Genomic DNA, 12,859 nt, shown 5'->3' with positions numbered 1-12,859 from the left:
ATGTTATTATGCGGCTGCTTATGCATTTGTGGGATCCGCCTCGAGCACCGAGGTACCAGAGACCGGGGCAACCCGGTCACTGGCTGCAGGTATAGTTGCCCGGAGGACTTCAGACGACTTGGTCAACGCAGCGGACAGATCATCAACCGGGTCATGGGGATGCGGTCAACCTTCCAGACACGACATTCTGGCAGGTTCATCTTCTCAGCTTCCCGACAGGATCATATATATATATATATATATAATTATTAAAAGATTTGTAATATATATTTAGATTTGCAAGTTGCATAATCTTATTAGATTTCCCATAGTTTTTGTTATGTTCTAATGAATTTATCAAAATCCTATCTATAGAAATCCTACTTTTCCATTAGATTTCTCTTGTTACTTTCCTCTATTTTCTTTTGGCTCTTTTCTAACTTGAAGCCAATTTGAAGAAGTGACCAGGAATGAGACTGTGATGTACACTAACTAGTTTTTCGTAAATAAAAATAAAAAAAATCATCTTTTGAATTTTTTTAAGAAAAAAGTTAGTTGTTTTGTTTTATCAGCTTAAAGCTTAAGCACAACAATTCCTTGTTTTTCTAGTGTATGATTAAATTTAATATTATGTAATGAGAATTTTTTTATTAAATTGATGACTCAATCAACACATTATGCTTTTTTTTGCTAGAAGTCATTCATTAATTATTGCTGGATAACAAATCAAAGAATGTACAAATTTGATGGTAGGATTTCATTTTACAGAGAATGCATTATTATTCTAAAAAATGAACAAAATGATGATTTAGAAAACAGAAGGAGAAGTGATAATTATTATTATTATTTAAAAAAATAGATTTAACTTTGAAATGTATTGAGAGGTTCTTTATTATAGAACGCATTGTATACTAATTAAACAATTGTTATTTTTTTCTCTTGTTTATAAAAATACAGGTTGAATCCTCTGGACCGCTTTTACGGTCCAGAGAATGATCCCTTTACATGCATTGGTGGTGATGAATGGTCCCCACCTATTTTACAAGTGGAGACTATCCATCCCTACTAATGCATATAAAGGGAGCATCCTCTGGATCAGAGGATCTCCTCTCATTAAAATATGTCTAAAAAATTGTTTATTATATTTATACCTATAAAATTCAAAGTTTGTATCATTATATATAAATAATGTGTCTAAAAGAATGTTTATTATATTTATACATGACTCAAATTTTATATCATTATATATAAATGTCTAAAAGAAAATTTATTATATTTATACATGTAAGAATTAAATTTTAGAGTATTATTATATTGAAATTGTAAGATATAAATTAAATTTTTATTTTTAAATTTTAAATATTTTTATTTTGATAAATTAGTAGGAATTTATATTATTATTATTATTATTATATAAATATATTTATTAAAAAATTCATTATTGTCAATCTGAAGTCCCAATGATTTTTTTTTAAATAATATCATAGCCTAATTTTTTTTTCACATACGGCCTCAACTGCCTCAACTAGTCTTGGGCCAGTCCTACTATCGGGCGTGACAACGAAGGGAAAGTATTCATTGGGCCGGGACGTTGACGGCCGGTCCATTTGGGCACCCATCACCACCGCCATGGCGCCATTACTGCTTCTTCGCTCAGTTGTTGCAGTGCAGCAATATAAAACCACGACGTGCTCTCAAAGCTCTGTTTCTGTCTTTCCCGAGTGCGTGCCTTTCATCACTGCCCAAAACCAGCTCGCTTCCCCATGCTCTCGCATTTAATCCCCCACGGGCTCTCCGTGCCTCTGCCAGGGTAGTAATGGAGAGGAGCATGGGAGCCAGCTCCTGACGGTGTTTTTGTTTTTTGAAATTTTGGCACCCTGCTTGCCTGCCTGCCCCATTTGTACCTCCCAAGCTCCATAGGCTCCTTGGCTAATTAAGGTTTTTTCTCAGTGCTTGGTGGAGCCATAGAGATTAGAAACGTTGCTTGAGGGGAAGAATTTGGTTGGAAGATGATGACTTCGCGCCTTCTTGCTTTGATTTTGGTCGCGGGGGCTTCATTTGCGTTCCTTTCCTTCAACACTATGGTTCTCAACGGCGCAGGTAGCTTAATGTTCTTCAAAAGCGATGAACAACTGATGGAACTGCATTGTCATTGTCGTCTTAAGAAGGTCAAAATAGTTTTCTGATGATGAACATTGTCGTCGTGGAATCTCAGGTCCCGCATTGGCTGATAGCACTGTAACAGTTATCCCTCTGCAAGGTAGAAGTGCCGTGATCATCTTCAGTAACAGGAAGCGCAAGGTAAGTGAATTGGGTATCAACATCGTTAGATTACTCACTTGCAGGGTGAGCTTTATAAGCAGAACAACTGAGATAATTTAGCTGGGTATACAATTCAACATTATTTCTGAGATAAGACTCGGTGATTGTTATTGTTAGAAAAGATTGTTGGATTGGCTCGTGATTATGTCAATGCATGGCCTCCCTAATAATCTGTTAGTCATCCCCTCGTTGACTTGCCTCTTGGGCCCATTAAGAATAGAATCTTTCAAACTTGAAACCGTGATAGAACTAAATAAGATGAAGCATCCTTTCTATTTATATGAACTGGACAAGGTACCTTGGTCCATACATGTACTCTACTGTCATCAGAGATTCTTTTCTCTTGTTTATGTGTTACTAATAAACATCCTATTTTCACAGGATAACAGATACCACACTGTCAATATCAGAAATGATAAGGATCTAGCAAGCATCAACAAGGCTGATTATCCCCACTACGATCCACCTCCAAGTTCAAGAGCAATCATTGATCATGGTCCAATCGAACATGGAACTCCGCTTATGCCTTACATCCCCAGATCTACGCCGCCTCCGCCACCGTTCCACCCTAACCGTGGATCTCCATGAACCAGCCGTTGCTCTTTGCACTTGTCTAAATGTGTAATCCTAATTTGCTGAGTCTTAGCTTCTCTCTACTTGGGACAGACCCAAGTAGAAAATGCTAGCATGAGTTTATGCGATGTAGTATCTTAACTTGCAGATTAGTAATAACGTCCTGTTTTTTATGCTTATATTGGTAAACTTGCAAGTGCACATTGATGGCCACTAACTACAAAGTTGGCCCGGAGATTTTTCATGAGCTATTTGGTGGGTTCATCAAGATTTCAGATGTAATGTCAGAAGTGATCTGCTGTTGCTTAATTTCTAAGACATGTTTACTATGTGAGCATTTAAGTAAACCTTCCGGTCCAAGAAATAGATAGATATATATTTCAGTCAATTCAAACATGATGAGTTCATTAATGAATGCAAGTAGCTCATTGTACTAGCAACAAACACAAATTATGCAACATTTATTTAAAAAAAGGTTAAGAAGAAAGTGAGATTCCGTTGAGACTTAAAAGCTAGTTTTCACTTTGGTTCTTGAGACCACATGTCATAATGGCAATTGGATGTCTCCTAAGAAAAGAAGGGAGAGCAGGGAAAGTGGATGAACTGTACCAACCTGTAAAGGTGATGAGATTGGAGGCCAAAAGTTCATGGTGGTGGAATGCTCACAGAAAGTCGCAAGATCTCACTGGAACAGAGAGGTTAAAATGCAAATTCTTTTTTTCTTCAAGTATTTCTATTATGCATAGCAATCCTTTTCTTCTTAAAAAAAAAAAAGAAGAGGTTTGCTTTTGACAAAAATGATGTTGTATGGACAATTGCCACAGTTTAGTAACAAAAGTTAACTTTGTGGTCTTTATCAAACAGATAAGAGTAATGTACTGACTTTTTATAATATTGATTGATGATTGAAAGTCCTGAAGCAACATGATGGTAAGATGCCTTTTGAGTTAGCCTTCATCTCCTTTCCATTAAGTTAAGGACATCAGCTTTAAGTGCAATTCACACTAGCTAACTAACCTTCAAGTGTAATCTCTGTGCTCTTTAATTATACGAGTGGTTGATCTAATAGGTTTTGAGATAAATTTTCAACGAATATAAAATATCTTATTGAATATCTGATTTTTCTCATATAAACAATCATTGTGATAAAATAAAATGTCCCCATAATCTATCGATTTGTGTCTAACGAGAGGACTAACAATACTGAACCGTACGAGTAAACATTATCACCTTTTACTTTGGCAAATATAATCTCATCAGCTATTGTCAATTATTTACAATTTTAATGAAGACAGAAATCGGTGAAATGCCTGTGGTTTTTAAGGCTCGTTTTCCAACAACGATACCGTAGAATTTTAAAAACGGGATTGTAAATGTGAATGGTCAGCCATGGTAAATGATCGAGCCTCGTGCCCCTCGTTCGCCGGAGTTCTCCTCGATGAGATCAAAAGTCAACTTCTACTTATTTTTTGTTTTTTCACTCAAGCAAAAAATGCCAGCGACGTTGAAAGATGATTGGGCAAAAATTAAAATACATATCAACTTATATAAATTGTTAAAGAGCATCTTTTAGAAAAAGTCAAAAGAACATTTTATGAGATGTTTTACCTCAAGAATATTCAATGTTGTTAAAGCAACTATCCATACTATCAATGTTTTATCTCTGAAGCGATTAGTGCGTAGAAGCTTGTCACTTGAGAGTGTGTGTTCGAATCGTGGGGTAGTCAGGGTATAATTCTTTGGTCCCTGTGCACCTCTTCCCACTGCGCACTAACTTCTCCAGCTACCATAATTTATCTCCCTCGTGAAGACCTTGGACGTGGTGCGTTGGGGGCGAGCGATATCGTCTTTTGCCACTATAATATATATAAATTTTTTTTATAATATATAATTTTTTAATTATTATAATATATAAAAGTTATTTTATAATTGCTATTGATCCTATTTGAAAGTTGAAAAGATGGAACCGTCAATGATACGATGATAGTGTTAACTGTGAAGATAAAACTTCAAACTAAAAACCAAGAGAAGAGGGTGAGCTATCCCGTCGCTAGAAGAATCTGAAAACAGACTAGGCTTACCCGAACCTTACACTTCGACATTCGAGGTCGGTCCCAAAAATATATAAGGTACCAATAAAATGTAGAAAGATGAAATATGTGAAGAATAAGTATGGGAAACGTACCTTGGTCTAGAGGGCATCCCTGGTAGATCGGTGAGCTGATCGCAACCGCTTTAGTTAGTTTCTAGTGATGTCCTGTCTCAAGAAGATGAATAATATAGGAAAATAAATAATAAAATAAGTATATGCACTAAGGAGTCTCTCTCCTTTTCCTCCTTCCCTCACCCCCTCTCTCTCTCTCTCTCCTATGTGGGACAAGGTTTTTTATAGGAGAGTCATGTCAAGAGAAAAGATGACAGGGGGTAATGTTACCCCTGCCTATATGTCAAAGTGTTATGTTACTCTTGTCTAGGTGTCAGTGGGGCATGTTACTCTTGTTTAGATGTCAGTAGATGAGATGAAGGTTGATGGATCCAGCGGTTTAACAAGATTTTAATGGATCAGCTCGGTTCTGCTCTTCCAAACAAACTGGTCAGCTCGGCTCGACAAGAAGACTGGGAAGACTGGCTGGGTGGACGGTTGGTGGAGTCGGCTTAGTCCGATCAACCTTAAAAAAGTGGCCGGTTGGACTTTCTCGCGGGTCAGATTTTTGGCATGCCCGACTTTTGGCAGATCGACATAAGAAGAGTGGTCAGTCAGACATTCTGGTGGGTCAGACTTTTTGGCGAGTTGGCCTTTTGGGCGAGTCAGACATTTGCTTTTGGGCGGGTTGGACTTTCTGACGAGTCAACCTTTTGGGCAGGTCAGACTTTTGGCAAGTCGACCTTAAAGGAGTGGTCGGTCAAACTTTCTAGCAAGTCAGTCTTTTGGGCGGGACAAACTTTTGAGCAGGTAGAACTTTTCGATAGGTCAGCTTTTTGGGTGGGTCGGACTTTTGGCGGGTCGGCTTTAGAAGAGTGGTCGGTCAAACTTTCTGGTAGGTTGACCTTAAAAGAGTGGTTGGTCGAACTTTCTGCTAGGTCGGCCTTTTGGATGAGTTGGACTTTGGCAGATCAGACTTAGAATAGTGGTCGGTCGACTCAATCAGGAAGAGATGATCCTTGACCTCTCTTGACTTTGACCCAACTCAGTATGCCGTTTTAACCTTCTTTGTCCCCCATGACAGTTTTAACATTCGCCATATCAACTACAATGTGTTTATCATTTAACATTTATGATTTATTGTTTATTTGATTAAAGTGAAATTAATGATTTTTTACGTTGTAGAGTAGTTGTTCCAACACATAACATATATACTTATAATGTAATTCTAAATCTTAGCTATAAGTTTTAAATTATTACACTACTATATAACAATATTATATTACTATAACAATATTATATTAAATGTTATATGTAATAATTAATTAAAGAATAGCTCCGACATATTATAACTATGACTAACTACTACAATAGTACAAAAATAGTAGCTACTTGGTACTATGACTAATTTGTACATGTTATAATAGCTATCGGTAACTGCTCCAATAATATTAAAATAAGGAGTATTACGAGGATAAAATCTCTCATAGGTAATTACTTTTTTTTAACGTCATTCCCAAATGATCCATGTCATTCAGCGTTGATCCTGTCTGAACGTTGAATCAATGGACGCTGGGTACGTGACGCTCTCCAGACTGATGACGTGACTTTCTGACTGGCCGTATGGAGCTCCGGCGAACCTGCAAAGAAGTCGGGCCGGGGAGGGGTTCCCGGCGACGACCCTCCGACGCTCAAGTCAGGCAAACGGAAAACAAGAAGGTGGCTCCCAGGATCAGAGATTGCATACCTTCGGCGAAGTCTGAGGATTCTTATATAGATCTACAGGGAGCCTGGCGCACACGTATCAAGGCATACACGTGTCCTGCACCATACTTCGGTATGGGCTTGTCAGAAGAACATACCTGACGTCATACTACTACAGTCCGAGCATCTCCTTGATGGGACAGCAGAACCTTCTGTCGTACAATACTGCGTATGGCCTGGCCGTTGACCATGACGATAGGGGTTACTGAGATGACGTTCTCGCTGTCCCTCGTCTCTTGATTTCTTCTCCCCAGGTCGGGCGTCCAGCCGCTCGGCAGACGTTCTACCCCGACCCAGCGTAGATGTGCGTCCGTCCGGGAAGATTCAGGGTCGTCACCTGCTTGGATCTCGTTGCCTGACTCCCTGGCCGAGCGGGCAGGCCGCTCGGCCTTTGTACTCTTGCCTTGCACCGCGGCCGAGCGGACCCTCCGCTCGGTCATATGATCCTCTTTCCTTCATTGGAAACCCGGGCTTACGGCCAGGTGATTGTTCCCTCTGATGGGGGTCATTATCCGGTGATCGGTATGACCTGCCCGCTCGTCAAGCCCATGAGATTGGCCTCCCTTGACTGTTGACCTCCACGTGTCGTTGACCCTTCCCTCATGAGGGCCCCCCGACCTTATCACCGGATCACTTGCCTCCCCTTTAAGTCCAGTCAAAAGAGGCGTCAAAGTCCGACTGACTGGACTGCCGGTCTGACTGAGTAATGGCCGCTAGGCCGGCCCCAGGAATGCTCATCCGCTCGGCTTACATTCTTCATCATGCCCGTTCGGCGCTATCAATGGACGGATGGTCAATGCTGACGCATTCGGTATTCCCTCGGACTTCGTGCCAAATCTTCTCTATCAAAGCCGGGCACGAGTGCTGCGCGCGGTAATGGGCTTTCATTAAATGCGCCCGGTGTCTTGCTGACACGTGTTGATCCCGCTGCCGTCAGCGTACGGCGGTGGCGTTACCTCCGATGGGACAACCGCCATTTAAAATGAACGGCTCGATGATAGCTTCATTTCTTGCGACCTGAATCCGATGGCGGAGGCCATTCGGGCCCAACACTATAAAGCTTTCGATTCTTCTCTCCGCCGCATTTCTGCTCCCTCACGTTCAGGAGCCTTGCTGCTTTCTTTGCTCCGGCGACCTCGTCTTTCGGCTCTCCGGCGACTTCGCAGCCCCTTTCTTCGATCATTCTCTCGCTCGTAAGCCTCCCTCACCCTTCACTTCATCATTCCTTTGCATTTTTCGTTAGCTGTCCTTTTTGTCTTATCACCATCCTTCCCCGCTTGCTCTCTTGTTTCCTTTCCGCATTTCATTTCTTCCTTACTTCTGACCATGGCGAGCACTTCCCAGCCGACCACCGGCACTCCTGGTCTTTGGTACATGACCATGGAGAGCCGGTTTGACGAGGAGGATGCACTGCGCCTCGCTCGGACATATGAACTCCCCGCCGACCATGACATAATATTAGCCACCCCCACCGACCGGCCTCATGGCCCGCCGCCCGGCACCGTTCTCTTTTTCCGAGACCAATTTTTGGCCAGGCTGCGATTTCCTCCGCACCGGTTCCTCCTACAAGTGTGCAACTATTTTCGCATCCCGCTCGGCCAACTAGTTCCGAACTCCATTAGGCTGCTGAGCGGGGTTGTAATTCTTTTTAAACTGAACGACATCCCACTGGACCCCAAAATCTTTCACTACTTCTACTATCCGAAACAATCCGAGTGGGGCACTTTCATTTTCCAATCTAGGATAGGTTTTGTTCTTTTCGACAACATGCTGAGCTCCAACAAGCACTGGAAGGAATATTTTTTCTACTTGCGTTTTCCCGAGCTGCCGGCTTTCCGAACCAAATGGCAGACGGCGGTGCCGACCCAACCGGAGCTCGGCAAATTTAAGAGCGATCCGGCCTATCTTCATGCAGCCAACCGGCTGATCGGCCAGCGATACAACATCGATAAGTTGCTCCTTCAAGGAGCGCTATATATATTTGGCTTGTCCCCTGTCCAAGCCGACCTGCCTTGCAGCATGAGTAAGCATTCTTTTCGCCCTCTTTCCTTTGTTCTAACTGATTTATTCTTCGTTTCTGCAACTGAAATCATGTGGCGCGCCAACGCTACTGATCGGCTTAAGTTGAGAGCTGCTGAGATTGAGGCGGCGAAGAACAAGGAGGTCGCCGAACGGGGGCTTGTCCTGGCTGGCTCGGCAACTGAAGGGGGTGAGGGGACTCAGATTGTCCCTGAAGCTATAGCCGCTCCTGTCTCTCTCAACGAGGCTGTGGGCGAAGCGGATCAAGCCGAGGTAGAGGACCGCTCGGCGGATGAAGCTCCTTTGTCGGCTCGGAAACGCAGATGGCAAGAGCAAGTCTCTCACCCGACCCCCTCCGATGAGCAACATTCCGAGAGGGGTGACGATGCTCCCGTGATCTCCGAGGCGGTTTCCACAGAGAGTACCCCGACGCAGATCGGCTCGCCCCTAGCTGCTTTTGAGGTGCCGCCTACCAGTTCTCCTCGGGCCCTGCGTCGCCTTAGACGATTGGGCGACCGTCCTTCCACAATTGGCGAGCCCTCTGGCAAAGCAGCTGCGCCCCAAGATGATCCGAGCGGCCCGCGGGTGATTAAAACTGTTCTGCGATTTCCATCGGAGGAATACTTATTGGCCGCTGATCGGCCAATGGTTCCCGAACAGCAAATCACCCTCACAGGGCCTCTCGCCAAAGTCTGGGAGGACGCTCGGATCCGAGTCGCGCTCATGACAACCAGCCAACTAGGCGATAGCAATTTTGCAGCAGGCGACTGGGGTATATCCTTTGTCTTGTTGGTTACTTTAGTTTAGCTTCTAACTTGATCACATCCGTTCACAGAACTGGGTGGAACAGATCGCGATCAGCAACCACCTGGCCGAGCTGGAGGATGAGCTGAAAAAGCTCAAAATCTCGGGGGAAAACCAAGGACAATCCTCGGCTGCTTTGGAGAAAACCAAAAAGCTCTTGGAAGCCGAACGGAAAAGATCTTCTGACCTGGCGTGTGAGGTGGCTCAGCTCGAGGCTCTGGTCAAGCAACGCGATAAAGAAATAAAGACCGCGACCACCCGGAAGCGCAAGGCCATCGACGATATGGACGCGAAGAAGGTGGAAAATCGGGGGCTAGAACAGCGCGTGAAGGACTTGGACGCCCTGCTGACCGCTGAACGGGAGGGCCGCTCGGCCGATCAGGCTAAATTTGAAGGGGATTTGAAAGATCTCCAGGCTGCCCTTGACGCTTCCCGAGCCGCGCTCAAAGAATATCAAGACGGGGAGCCTGGCCGGTCGGCTGAAGTGAGGAAAGCTTTCGTCCGCTCAGACGAGTTCGGTGAAAAGTTCGGCGACAAGCTGTCTCTAACTTTTGAAGAGGCTATCAAGGTGGCGGTTGATTATTTGAAGACTAAGGGTCATCTACCCACCGAGCTGTCCGTCCCCCCAGAAGATCTGGCTGTCATGATGGGCTCTATCCCCGACGCCCTTTTTAATTTCGATGAGTGAGGAGTATTTGAACCGTTTTTTGTATGCCCGTCATTCGATGCAAATACTCTTGCTATTACTTCTTTTGTCTGTCCGCCGTTCGGCGTAAATGAACTCTGTTTTTTGTTTGTTATTTGATTGCTCGACCAGTATTCATCCTTAACCTTTGTTTCGGCCAGAATTTTTTCACGCTAAGTATTCTTTATAAGGGAGCCGCTCGGCAGTAATATTCTTGCCTTAATAGCAGGACCTGTTACTGGTCGGCGCTTACAACCGGGTCGTACCCTGCGAAAAGCTATCCGTCCGGAGGGTTTATAGACGCCGGTTCGTCTCTCGATTTTTAACGTCGGAGCTCGACGGTCTTCCGGCCGGAGGGTTTATAGACGCCGGTTCGTCTCTCGATTTTTAACGTCGGAACTCGACGGTCTTCCGGCCAGAGGGTTTATAAACGCTGGTTCGTCTCTCGATTTTTAACGTCGGAACTCGACGGTCTTCCGACTGGAGGGTTTATAGACGCCGGTTCGTCTCTCGATTTTTAACGTCGGAACTCTACGGTCTTCCGGCCGGAGGGTTTATAGACGCCGGTTCGTCTCTCGATTTTTAACGTCGGAGTTCGACGGTCTTCCGGCCGGAGGGTTTATAGATGCCGGTTCGTCTCTCTATTTTTAACGTCGGAGCTCGACGGTCTTCCGGCCGGAGGGTTTATAAACGCCGGTTCGTCTCTCGATTTTTAACGTCGGAGCTCGACGATCTTCCGGCCGAAGGGTTTATAGACGCCGGTTCGTCTCTCGATTTTTAACGTCGGAGCTCGACGGTCTTCCGGCCGGAGGGTTTATAGACGCCGGTTCGTCTCTCGATTTTTAACGTCGGAGCTCGACGGTCTTCCGACCGGAGGGTTTATAGACGCCGGTTCGTCTCTCGATTTTTAACGTCGCAGCTCGATGGGATTTCGGCCGGAGGGTTTATAGACGTCGGTTCGTCTCTCGATTTTTAACGTCGGAGCTCGACGAGCTTCCGGCCGGAGGGTTTATAGACGTCGGTTCGTCTTTCGATTTTTAACGTCGGAGCTCGACGGTCTTCCGGCCGGAGGGTTTATAGACGTCGGTTCGTCTCTCGATTTTTAACATCGGAGTTCGACGGTCTTCCGGCCGGAGGGTTTATAGACGCCGGTTCGTCTCTCGATTTTTAACGTTGGAGCTCGACGGGCTTCCGACCGATTTTTAACGTCGGAGCTCGACGGTCTTCCGACCGGAGGGTTTATAGACGTCGGTTCGTCTCTCGATTTTTAACGTTGGAGTTCGACGGTCTTCCGGCCGGAGGGTTTATAGACGCCGGTTCATCTCTCGATTTTTAACGTCGAAGCTCGACGGTCTTCCGACCGGAGGGTTTATAGACGCCGGTTCGTCTCTCGATTTTTAACGTCGGAGCTCGACGGGCTTCCGGCCGGAGGGTTTATAGACGCCGGTTCGTCTCTCGATTTTTAACGTCGGAGCTCGACGGTCTTCCGACCGGAGGATTTATAGACGCCGGTTCGTCTCTCGATTTTTAACGTCGGAGCTCGACGGTCTTCCGGCCTGAGGGTTTATAGACGTCGGTTCGTCTCTCGATTTTTAACGTCGGAGCTCGACGGTCTTCCGGCCGGAGGGTTTATAGACGCCGGTTCGTCTCTCGATTTTTAACGTTGGAGCTCGACGGGCTTTTAAGCCTAATTTGGGCAATGTCTACCTGGCCGAACTGCGCAAGGTCTTCGGCATCGAGCCTTTGGCTCGGATAATATACCTCCGTCTGAACGGTACGGGGTCTTCGGTCAATAAGCCGTTAGAAGAACAATATTATTCGAGTTTTCACTTCATTCCTGCATAAAGAGGAGATAACCGAATATCAAGTGTACAAAGCATATTACATTGGCGCACCTCTCACCCCGCTCGGTAAGGCTGGAGGTGGATAGCGCTCCACGGTCGATCTAGCTGCCGTCCGTCTTCATCTTCCAGATAATAGGCGTCCGAGCGAAGTTTTTCGACGACCTTGAATGGGCCTGCCCATGGGGCCTCCAGCTTTCGAAAGTCCCCGACCGGCTTTATTTTCTTCCATACTAAGTCGCCGACTTGGAACGCTCTGGGGATCACGCGCCGGTTGTAGGTCTGCTTCATTCTTTGTCGGTACATCATCAGCCGGACGGATGCCTTAGCCCGTTCTTCGTCGACCAAGTCTAGCTCCAGCTGCCTCCGCCCGGCGTTGTCTTCATCGTAGTTTTGGACCCGGACGGACTCTACGCCCACTTCAACTGGAATCACTGCTTCACCACCATACACTAAGTGGAATGGCGTCACGCCCGTTCCCTCCTTCGGGGTCGTTCGGATGGCCCATAGGACGCCCGACACTTCATCCGCCCAGCTTCCTCCCAAATAGTCGAGCCGAGCGCACAGAATGCGAAGAATTTCCCGGTTGGTTACTTCGGCTTGACCATTGCTTTGGGGATACGCCACGGACGTGAAGTGTTGCTCGATGCTGTAGCTTTTGCACCATTCTTCGAGCAACTTTCCCGCGAATTGCCGCCCGTTATCGGAAACAAGTCGACGGGGGATGCC

The 12,859-nt window shown here is 45.3% G+C and overlaps 1 protein-coding gene across 1 annotated transcript; it reads left to right on the top strand.

Annotated features, from left to right (window-relative positions):
- Positions 1–1,774: 1,774 nt before the first annotated feature.
- LOC122035007 lies at positions 1,775–3,053 on the top strand. Its single transcript, XM_042594367.1, has 3 exons — positions 1,775–2,079; positions 2,195–2,280; positions 2,683–3,053. The coding sequence occupies exons 1-3, from the start codon at positions 1,989–1,991 to the stop codon at positions 2,887–2,889; spliced, it is 384 nt and encodes a 127-aa protein (XP_042450301.1). The 5' UTR covers positions 1,775–1,988; the 3' UTR covers positions 2,890–3,053.
- The last annotated feature ends 9,806 nt before the right edge of the window (positions 3,054–12,859 follow it).

The sequence above is a fragment of the Zingiber officinale genome, chromosome 11B (assembly GCF_018446385.1).
Source record: "Zingiber officinale cultivar Zhangliang chromosome 11B, Zo_v1.1, whole genome shotgun sequence".
NCBI lineage: Eukaryota > Viridiplantae > Streptophyta > Magnoliopsida > Zingiberales > Zingiberaceae > Zingiber > Zingiber officinale.
This window is presented reverse-complemented; position numbering and strand designations above follow the sequence as displayed.

What these genes read in the sequence shown, in the direction of transcription:
- LOC122035007 (XM_042594367.1), top strand. Translation starts at nt 1,989, where the DNA reads ATGATGACTTCGCGCCTTCTTGCTTTGATTTTGGTCGCGGGGGCTTCA. An exon ending in TATGGTTCTCAACGGCGCAG is followed by an intron (nt 2,080 to 2,194) that starts GTAGCTTAATGT and finishes GTGGAATCTCAG; the next exon opens with GTCCCGCATTGGCTGATAGC. An exon ending in TCAGTAACAGGAAGCGCAAG is followed by an intron (nt 2,281 to 2,682) that starts GTAAGTGAATTG and finishes CTATTTTCACAG; the next exon opens with GATAACAGATACCACACTGT.